Source organism: Falco peregrinus, chromosome 4, assembly GCF_023634155.1.
Source record: "Falco peregrinus isolate bFalPer1 chromosome 4, bFalPer1.pri, whole genome shotgun sequence".
Classification (NCBI taxonomy): domain Eukaryota; kingdom Metazoa; phylum Chordata; class Aves; order Falconiformes; family Falconidae; genus Falco; species Falco peregrinus.
The window spans coordinates 98197880-98208258 of NC_073724.1; the positions used below are offsets into that span (position 1 = coordinate 98197880).

Genomic DNA, 10379 nt, shown 5'->3' on the forward strand with positions numbered 1-10379 from the left:
TTTAAGCATTGTACAGGCCATTTCTTAACATTACCTGCTACTCACATTGCTAGCGTAACAACAGTTACAAGGTAAGAATGGTTTTTAACATGTGCACCTGTATACAACTCCCTGCATTCCAGCGGGTGACTCGGTAGGTGCATTGACAGCGCCTTTGGGGAAGGTCAGCAGCCCCGGGCTCGTGCGCACCCGTGAAGGTAAATGTAGATGGCAAAGCGGATGTAAAGGGTATTTATTCCTCGACAGTCCTCTATGGACGATTCGCACAGTGCCAGCGACTACAGGAAAGTGGGGAGAGGCACGGCCGGGAAGGACGTGGGGGGACACGGCCCAGGCCGCGGCTTTTCCCCAGCTCAGCCGGGACGTGCGGGCTGGAGCCCAGGGCCGCCTTCCAGGAGCGTGGAGAACCAGAGAGGGGCTGCCCGGCCGCCCCTGCTCACCCAGGGGGTGGCTTCGAAGAGAGCCCAGACCTTCCGATCCCCATCTTGCGGAGCACTGACCCATTTCTGGGGAAAACCACCAGCGCGCACCTCCCGCAACACCCCCAGAGCTGCGCACGCTGCCGCAGGCAGCGCCCGTGTGCCGGCCCGCGCCGTGCGACGGCTGCCGCCGGGCGAGAGAAGGCGGCACCGGCGTGCTCGCCCCCGCCGAGCCCCGCTGCGCCCTGAGCCCGGGTTCCCGCGTCCGTGCTGCGGGGCGGCGCTGCCCGGCGGGGAGGTGCCGCACGGGGTGAGGAGGCACGGCCGGGGCGGCCGCAGTATCGCTCAGCGGCGCCGGCGCCCTCGTTCACCCCGGGGCGGCAGGGGCCGGGCGTAGGGGCCTGCCCAGGGCGGCACGGGGACAGCCCCGGGGGTGCGGGGGCACCGGGCGGTGCGGCGGCGGCCCGCGCTCCTCGCAGGCGGCAGCGCGGCGCCGAGCCGCCGCCTCGGAACTCTGCATCCCGCCGCCGCCCGGCTCCCTCCACTCACTTTTATATTTGCGCGCCCTTTCAATCCTCAGTGACGTGTCCCGCGCCGCGCCCAATCGGCGGAGCTCTCTGGTCAGGACAATGGAAGGGCCTCGGCCAATCGGCGCGGCGGCTGGCTTGGCGGCAGCCAATGGGGACGGGGCTGTGTTGAGAGTAATGTTACCAGCGCTGAGAGTGTGAGGAGGCTGCGTATCGATCCCGCTCTCACAGCCATTGCGGTGCACCGGGCTACACAGGGACCCAGGCAGCGCTGGGGCCGGGCGGGCGGCCGGTGTAGCGTCTCTGGGGCTCGGGGCCGAGCGAGGGCTGCGTGCCGACTCTGACACGGGTGAGTACGCGCCGGGGCCCGCCGGGCCGGCCGGGCGCGCTCGCCCGCCCGCTCGCAGCCGGGCGGCGAGCCGGCGCTGGCCGCCGTGCCGCCGCCGCTGCCTGGCCGCGGAGCGTGGGGCAGCGACGGCTCGGGCGCCGGCACACAAAGGCGAGCCGGGCTGTGCCCGGGAGACCCTTCCCGGGCGGCGAGCCCCCCGGCCGGGGCGGGGCGGGGGCGCCGGGGGCGCGGGCGGCGGGCGACTTCGGGAGCGGGGCGGCGGGAGGGAGGCAGACGGGCGAAGGAAGCCGCCTGAGCGGGGGGGCGGGGAGCGGAGGGAAGGGGGGGTGAGTGAGCGAGCGGCTGGGGGGCGCCCGCCGCGGGGGGCGCGGGCCGCGCCGTGCCCTGCCGTAAGCCGCTTACGGTACCTCGCCGTAGCCATCGCTGCGGCGGCGGGGCAGCCGGCGGGCACGGGCGCGGCGAGGCGGCGAGGGCTCCGGGCGGGCCGCGTCGCGCTGCCGGCCACCGCCGGGGCGGTGAGGAGCGCGGGGGCAGCGGGGCGCGGGCCGGGTTGCCGCTGGCCCCGCGGCCGCCCGGCTGTAACATGGCTGACGGGAGCCGCGAGCGAGAAAACAAGGCGAGCGGCGGCGGAGCAGAGAGACGCTCGGGCGGGCGGGGGCGCAGTTCGGGGGAACTTTTTTTTCCAGCCGCCGCCGCTCGCTCGGGCACGGGGCCCGGGGCCGAGGGGCCGCGGAACTCGGCGGGGCGCGGGAGCGAGCGGGGGTCCCCGCCGGGGCTCTGCCCGCGCCGCCGGGGCTCGGGCGGGCGCTGGAAGCACGCCGGCCCCCCCACCCCCCCCGCTCCCCCCGCACCCACCCACCTCCCCCCGGCTGCCTCCCGCCCGCCCTCCCCCGGCTGCAATGGCTGAGCGTGTGCGCCAGGGTAGCGGGCGCGCTCACACAAAGGGAAGGGAAGGGAGGAAGGAGCCATGTTCTCTGCGCGGCGGCGGGCGCGGGCGACGCCAGCAGCGGCCATTCCGCGCCGCCCGGCTCTGCCGCCGCGCCTCCGCGGGCTGGGGGTCGCCGCCCGGCCTCGCCGCGGCCCCTCGGCGAGGGTCCCGCGGCCTGGCCCGCCCGCCCCGCCCGCCGGGCTGCGGGGGGGTGGGGGGGAGCGGCTCGCTCTTTTCAGCGCACAAAATGGAAGGAGACTCGGCGGCGGGTGACCTCCTCCGCCAGGAGCCTGCGCCATGGCGGCCGCTCCCGCCGCCGCCACCGCCGCTGCGGCGGCGCAGGCCGCGCCTCGCCGGCCAGGCCTCATGGCGGCGGAGAGCGGGGCAGGCCTGCGGACGGCGCGCCCCGCCGCGGGGGGCCGGGGGCGGCGGCCGGCAGGGCGCTTTGTCCCGGGGCTGCCGGCGACGGCCGGGACCGGGGGTCGCCGCCTGCGGGCGGCCGCCGGCCCCGCTGCTCGCCCCTGGGCATGTGCTTGCGGGCTGCGAGCCTTCGCGTGAATGTAAAATAAAATTTGCACAGCTTTTCCCCAATAACGGGACCGGTCTTTTTTTTCCTTTTTTCTTTTTTTCTTTTTTCTTTTTTTTTTTTTTTTCCCCCCTTCCCGCAGGTCTCTTAAGGGACTTGAGAAGTTTTTCTCTGTCCCCTCCGCAGGGGAGACGTCCAAAATGGCGGGAAGGCGGCTTTTAAACGCCAGCTCGCTGTCGCAGCGCTCCGGTGGGGGTGCCTGACCCCCGCCGCCCCTCGGCTCCGCTGAGGCAGCCCGGCCCGGGGCCGGTGGGCAGTGGCCTGGCCCGGGCCCGGCTGCCGTTGGAAACGTCTCCGTAGCAGGCAGGAGCGGCTCCTGCTTCTTCAGTTCTTGTTTACTTGATAGAAACTTCAAACCGGACGTGTTTAGTCACACAGCAGAAATCTGTTTCTGTCTGTCCGCCAAACCGATAGGAAATACTGCTTCTGTGGCCGTACAGCCAGGCTCTGCGTCCTCCCGCCCCCCCCCCCCCCCCTTTTTTTTTTTAAATACTCTTTTTCTTTTTTTTTTCCTCTTTCAATTCTTGCTGAAGAGCAGTTTGTCAGGGTGCAAGTGGCTTCTTCCAGGGAGCTGAGAAGAAATACTCTGAATGTCTGATTTGGGTGTGAAAGTTCCAGGAAGGTATTTTTCATTCCCTCTGAGTCCCTGAAAGAGTCAGACAGTCCTTGCGCTCAGGCTCTGCTAGTCATATGTAAATGTCATACTTTTCGCGTCCCTGGCTTGGTTATAACATGTTTTACCGTGTGCGGTGGTTCATTCCTGTATTTCTAGGTATACATACAAAGAGTAGGCTTTTGCAGTGCACATAAAGCAGAATGATAATATACAGCGTTAAAAAAAATAAATAATTCTTTTGTAAACGAGTGCCCAAGGCCTACAGGGGAGTGGGATAGAAACACAGGCTGTAGGGGAAAAGGATTTAGTAACCCAGAAGGCCGGCTGAGACAAGATACGCTGGTGCATTTTTCCTCCTCAGAAAATACAATTTATTCTTTCAAAGCATACAATATATTTATCTTTATTCCAAGAATACAATTTATTCCTTCCAAGCACACGATTGATACACTAGCAATAATCACAGAGTACAGTCTCTGCTGCAGTAGTTGTCTTCAGGTTGCTTGGAAGGGATGTTTTTGTTTGCAGGAGACCAGAACTGCATGTTTTTAAGGCCCTTTGAGATTCCAGGTTGCTTGCATTTGGTCACCTCAAACATCGGTGACAGAAGTCTTTGGTAAATTTTCCAGAAGAGAAACTTGTTCCCACTGTATGATTTTGGAATACTGCTCCCATGGGTCTTGTTTGGCATGGTCCTTTGTTGTAGCTTACTTTCCACCTTAGTTTGTAGAAACTACAAGTTTTAAGGGTTTGTTGTTTCCCTCCCCCCCCCCCCCCCCTTTGTTACAGAAAATCATCAAAAATGGGCAAAGGCGATCCTAAAAAGCCGAGAGGTAAAATGTCTTCATACGCCTTCTTTGTGCAAACCTGCCGGGAGGAGCACAAGAAGAAACATCCAGATGCTTCAGTGAACTTTTCAGAGTTCTCAAAAAAATGCTCAGAACGATGGAAGGTAGGAATAACCGCTTAAAAGAAGAAAAAACCCGCATAACCCTAAATGACTGCTTTGTGTGAAATGCTATTTGAGGTTATAAATTGTTTAAAAGTTCAGGTTTTGGATAATTATGTAGTGCAGTTGTAAGTTGTGTTAACTGCCCATTGTTCTTGCCTTACCTTTAGCTCCCCCAACTGAAATTTTGGAAGTGGACTTGGTTAGAATCTTAAAAGACCAAAATCCTTTTGAGTCCCTTCCAACTTGAGGTACTCTGTGATTCTAATTGCCTTTCAGACTATGTCTTCTAAGGAGAAAGGGAAGTTTGAAGATATGGCAAAGGCTGACAAGCTTCGTTATGAAAAAGAAATGAAAAACTATGTACCACCTAAGGGTGAAACAAAAAAGAAGTTCAAGGATCCAAATGCACCGAAGAGGCCTCCGTAAGTAGATTTCTAGTTCTAGGTTATCTTGTTTGGGATCATCATACTGGAGCATATCTATAAAATAAATGATCATTTTATCGAGGCTTAGAAGCTTCAGAAATAACAAGGCTACATGATCTTCCTGACCAGTGGCATAAAGATAGGTTGAAATTTCAGTTACGAATAGCAAGTTTTTATTTTTGGGCTGGCCCACTATCAAAGTTGGAATGTCAGCCATTGCAATTAGATGCGGAAATCTACACTGTGCGGTTCTGACTGATTTTCCCAATTTCTGTTAAAGGCATCATTCTAGTGTAAAGAACTTCAGGCCCTGCTCTCCCCACCTGTTGGCTTGAGCAGAATTTTTCATTGGCAGTCCATGTAAAATCAGAGGCTTTTGCACAGGACGGGTTAGAGGGCGGATTTTGTGCAAAATCAGCTTGGAGAACTAAAACTTCACCCACTATGTAAAGACAGCTGACTTCAGGTTCACCTCCTGCTAGACACCAATACTTTGTAGTGATACATTTTTTGTGTGTGTTTTAAATAGAGTTGATGCTGAAAGAAATGGGGAAGTTCCTGTACCAGTAAATGGTCTTATCTGGGCTGATGCCGTCATCTGGAAATCCTGATTTTTAACAACAAATGTTGCAGCTTCTGTGCCTTTAAACAATTCTTACATAACATCTGCTCCCCTGGTATTATTCACTTACTCTCTTTTTGTTGAGATTTTCTTTCTTTGTATGTGGTATATAAAATTTGCTCTGCTGGGGGTCCTGCCAAAAATGGGACTAGATGTGCAGCATTACTTAAGAGACAAGGATGCATTAAGTTTTCAAAGTAGTTTGTTCGAGTTTAATACTTTCTGTTGTAATTAACATCTGTCTCACTTTTAGGTGCTTTTCCAAAACATTCTTAAGAAACTGTAACGAGGGTCACAAAACTGTCTGTTGTGGTAAAGTCCAAGATTAAAATTATCATCTAAATTATCTTCTTTTTTTCTTTTTTTAAAATTTCTTCCCTAGTTCGGCTTTTTTCTTGTTTTGCTCTGAGTTTCGTCCAAAAATCAAAGGAGAACATCCTGGTCTGTCCATTGGGGATGTTGCAAAGAAACTGGGAGAAATGTGGAACAACACCGCTGCAGATGATAAACAGCCTTATGAAAAAAAGGCTGCTAAACTGAAGGAGAAGTATGAAAAGGTAACACTGACGTTTATGGAGATCATTTGGGGGAGGTCAAGCCTCAGTTTAGATGTTTCTTCCCTTCTCATGTACTCTGATGTTGCAGATTATAATACGCTAATGACAAACTTCATTGTATTTGTTGGAAAATACCGTATAAGGGGGCATACGGTTTGTTACTGTAACATTAAATTGCAGTCCTTTGTGTTGAACTGTTTGCATTCATCTGTAATTCAGGACCATTAATGATGGTTTAATGGATACCATGGTGTCTGCATTGTTATTAAAACCATAGGTCACAGCAGTATCTGAGTTAAGTTGGTAGTGTTAAGTAACGGTAGTAAAGAATGAATTGGTTCTCCCTAATTTTGGAGTTACTGATGAGCATCCCTGAACATTAGGATAATTGATACACATAGATGCTTTTTACAGGTTATTCTTGGGATAATGTCAGAACACTAAGGAGATGCTAATTTTAAACGTATTTTTTCCTGTACCTAGTTTGTGTCCATCTCCTTTCTACTAATTAACATAGTTAATAATACATGCGGAACAGCATGTCACACAATTTCTTGAATTACAGAAGCTAAATTCCACTATTATAATTGGAGCTGTAGAATCGGGTTGTGCACACAGGGTAGTGTTGCTTGTGTTTTTACTTCCAGGGGCAGATTCCCATCCCAAAACCAAGGGAGGGGAGGGCATGCATGTTCGCATCCCCTGATGATGCTTTATGCACTTATAGCTAACGTATAGCAATCTGTATCAGCCACCTATAGCTAATGTTTACCATGTTGATCCATTTGTGTGCCGTGACCTTCCTCTGTGTGTTTCTCCTGGTGGGAAACAAAGCGACTTTAAAATTGTAGTGAGCAGGGTGGCCCCTTTGGGTCCTTATTATGTGCTGGAGAGGCATTACAGGGTCTAGAAGCTTTCCCACATTGTCCTTCCTATGGAACTTAAACTCTTCAGCGTGGTAGTTGGTTGTATATGCAGCCAAGGCGACTCTGAGAGTTTTTATATGGTAGAGTTATTAATCTTTATTCCCAGATATTTTAATCTTCACTAGTACTGTCCTTGTTTCGTACACTTACAAATGGGGTTTTAAGGTGCGGTAATGTCAGTGTTTCACTGCTTGGCCTTTGACTTCGTGACTGTTGTACCTTTTGAAAATCTCATGCTAAGCTTTAAGGGAGTCTGAGGGAACTGAAAGATGATTTTATTACTGAAAGTGACATTTACTGGGTGAGGAATATTTGAAGATTTGGACCATCTACATAAAAAGGTTGACGTTTCTCTGTAGCTGGTATGTTTCTGTCTTGTAGATCATACCTAGCTAATTGTTTTTGTTATTTTGGCACAAAGTCAGGAAGTCTAACCACTTTTCTGGTTTGGTTTTCCAGGTACAGATTTGATTTCCTGGTAACAGGAACTGAATTTTGTGCGTTATAAACGACTAGAATAAATTTATTGCATGCAGAAGGTGGCACTGTCTACCCTTTAATCAAGTTCTTGTACCTTTTATTTTGTAAACTTGAGTTAGGCAGAATTCTGTATAACTGCTCTTCACTGAGGCATAACATTGTGAATATTAGGCCATGTCATTGTAATGTGTTTCAGATGGCTAATTACAATTTTGTACCTTAAAGGAGGATTCTCCTGTGCACTTCTTTAGGCATTGTAGAAGGTAGGGCAAGAAAGGCACCTTAAGAGGTCTCCCTACTTCATTTCCTTATGGGACAGTGGGCTCAGCTGTGCCTTTACCATCCGAGGCAGTAGCTTTTCCAACGTGTTCCCAGAAGCCTAACAGTGGCGATCCCTCAGCAGCAGTAAGCAGTGTGTTCCGGCGTCAGTATCATCTCTATGTTAGCAGGTTCCCCTTTCTTTGGCATTGGGCCTCTGTTCACCTTGTAGCTGAACAGCTCCCGATCCTGCCCCAGTGGATGTGGAGAAGGGGCAGATACATGGGTGGCTCTGGTTTCACAAGTACCATTTGGAAGTTGCTCAGAGCTCTTGGCTGGTTAAATCTTTGAGAGATTCTTCCTGCTTTTCTCCTCCAAGGATATTGCTGCATACCGGGCCAAAGGGAAGGTTGATGCAGGCAAAAAAGTAGTTGCCAAGGCCGAGAAGAGCAAGAAGAAGAAGGAGGAGGAGGAAGATGAGGATGAAGATGAAGAGGATGAAGAGGATGAAGAAGAGGAAGAGGAGGAGGATGAAGATGATGATGATGATGAATAAGTCTCTTTTAGAGCAATTTCTTTCTTGTCTATAAAGCATTTAACCCCCCTGTACACAACTCACTCCTTTTAAAGAAAAAAAAAATTGAAATGTAAGGCTGTGTAAGATTTGTTTTTAAACTGTACAGTGTCTCTTTTTTTGTATAGTTAACACACTACCGAATGTGTCTTTAGATAGCCCTGTCCTTAGTGGTATTTCAATGGCCACTAACCTTGCCTGGTACAGTGTGGGGGTTGTAAATTGGCATGGGAGTTTTAAAGCAGGTTCTTGTTGGTGCACAGCACAAATTAGTTATATACGGGGATGGAGTTAATTTTTCATCTTCAGTTGTCTCTGATGCATCATAAAAATAATTGTTGTTCTGTTAACTGAATACCACTCTGTAATTGCAAAAAGGAAAAAAAAAAAGTTGCAGCTGTTTTGTTGACATTCTGAATGCTTCTAAGTAAATACAATTTTTTTTATTAGTATTGTTGTCCTTTTAATAGGTGCCCTTGAAAAATCACACTTTTTCTTTTCTCTCTCTTTTCTTTTCTTTTTTTTTTCTTTTTTTTTTTTTTTTTTTTTTTTGAGGGGAACTCATCTTTTGCTTTATTGAATGCCCTTATGGGATCACGGGAATATTACTGTTTTCATCTTTCATATAACCAGCTGATAAACAAAGCTTTGATCTGCATACCCTGCATAGTCATGATAGGGTAAGAAAAATATATAGGCATATGATCAAAGAATATTCTTCCGTAACTGGAAACAAAACAAAAAATTTATTCTCAACAAACTGCTATTCGGTCAGATTTTTGTGAAATGTAATGTTCTATTGAGTTGCATGAGTTTACCAGTCTTGGACAGTTGAGAAGTATAGAGTTCAATTTTACAGAAATGAAATGCTTTGGGGGGAGGGCGGGGAGGGAGGGAATGTTAAATTTTGTCCTAGAAGGACCCATAGGAAGAGTGTATGTCCATCCAGTGTAGAGAAATTTACATGTGTGACTCTGTTACCATGTAATGGAAGTTGTATTTGTAAATCTCTGAACACTTGTGAGCGATGAGCGTACCTAAAAATGTGTAAAGTTAAAAGCATGAAATTACCATATTATTTTTTGGTGACAGGTCTGGTGATGGCCACGGGCTTTATACCATGAAACTCTCCTGGTAGCAAATGGCCCACGAGAAATGATTTTTCTTTCTAAGATTTCTATAAATGGTACCATTATTATTTGTTAAATCTATGTAAATTCATATTTGTATTCTTGAAATTCTAGTTTTAGCCCTTTAAACAAAGTTGTATATTGTCTCAAATTGAAAATGAGATAAGATGTATTTTTCCTGTTAGGTTTTATACCGCACTCTTGATGTTTGCCCATTTTTAAGTTAAATATAGCTGTATGGAAAAGTACATTTTATTAAATTTTGCATTAAAAAATGAAATGTTTATGGTATACCAACAATGTCTAATTTGGTCAAATACAGTTCTCTTCCAAAACCAAAGTTAAGGGTTTTTTTGCATACTTAGTAAAATTTCAAGTGCTGGCAACTGTTAACTATTTTCACATATACCTGCTTACCAGTTTGGGGGACAATTTGGCAGTTTTGTGGTTACAAAATTATGGTTCTCTTAAGTGCCAGTGTTTAAAAAAAAAAAAAAAAAAAGCATTCTTGTAATTTTACACGCTTTTGTGATGGAGTATTGTTTTGTTATACAATTTTGACTTTCAGATTCTTATTTCAATTTGCATTTATGTATAACTTCAGGAGAAATATTGAACATCTGAATCCTGGATGATACTAATAAACTAATAATTGCAGAGGTTTTAAATACTTAGTTAAATGGCTCACTTAATATCCTAAGGGTGGGGTTTGGGGTTTTTTTTGTGTGTGTTGGTGTTTTCAGATACATCCATCCCTGCTTTCTGTTTCAAACAGAAGAACAATGCTGTTCACTAGGTCTCAATATAGAAAGCTTAGGACAGATAGATTTTTGTATTTATTTTTTTTTCTCTTTTAAACTGGATATTGCCCATTCAGATGCCCATAACTGATTACAAATACATTTTCTGTGCTGAAGGGTTTTTCCTCAGGTCATCAGAGAAAAGTAGACACAGGTCTTGTTCTCGGAACAAATATACTTAATGAGATCCCTGTGATCTTGTGCCTTTATTCTTGGTGTTGACAGAAGTA

The 10379-nt window shown here is 49.0% G+C and overlaps 1 protein-coding gene across 1 annotated transcript; it reads left to right on the top strand.

The window, feature by feature from the left end:
- Positions 1-1010: 1010 nt before the first annotated feature.
- On the top strand, positions 1011-10017 carry HMGB1 (high mobility group box 1). Its single transcript, XM_055802781.1, has 5 exons — positions 1011-1295; positions 4215-4377; positions 4654-4799; positions 5807-5981; positions 8025-10017. Exons 2-5 carry the CDS (start codon positions 4228-4230, stop codon positions 8199-8201), a joined length of 648 nt encoding a protein of 215 aa, XP_055658756.1. The 5' UTR covers positions 1011-1295; positions 4215-4227; the 3' UTR covers positions 8202-10017.
- Positions 10018-10379: the final 362 nt, after the last annotated feature.

Excerpts from the sequence above, each read along its gene's own strand:
- HMGB1 (XM_055802781.1), top strand. The coding sequence starts at position 4,228 with ATGGGCAAAGGCGATCCTAAAAAGCCGAGAGGTAAAATGTCTTCATAC. Across the intron at positions 4,378-4,653 it reads AATGCTCAGAACGATGGAAG|ACTATGTCTTCTAAGGAGAA; the intron begins GTAGGAATAACC and ends ATTGCCTTTCAG. Across the intron at positions 4,800-5,806 it reads AATGCACCGAAGAGGCCTCC|TTCGGCTTTTTTCTTGTTTT; the intron begins GTAAGTAGATTT and ends TTTCTTCCCTAG.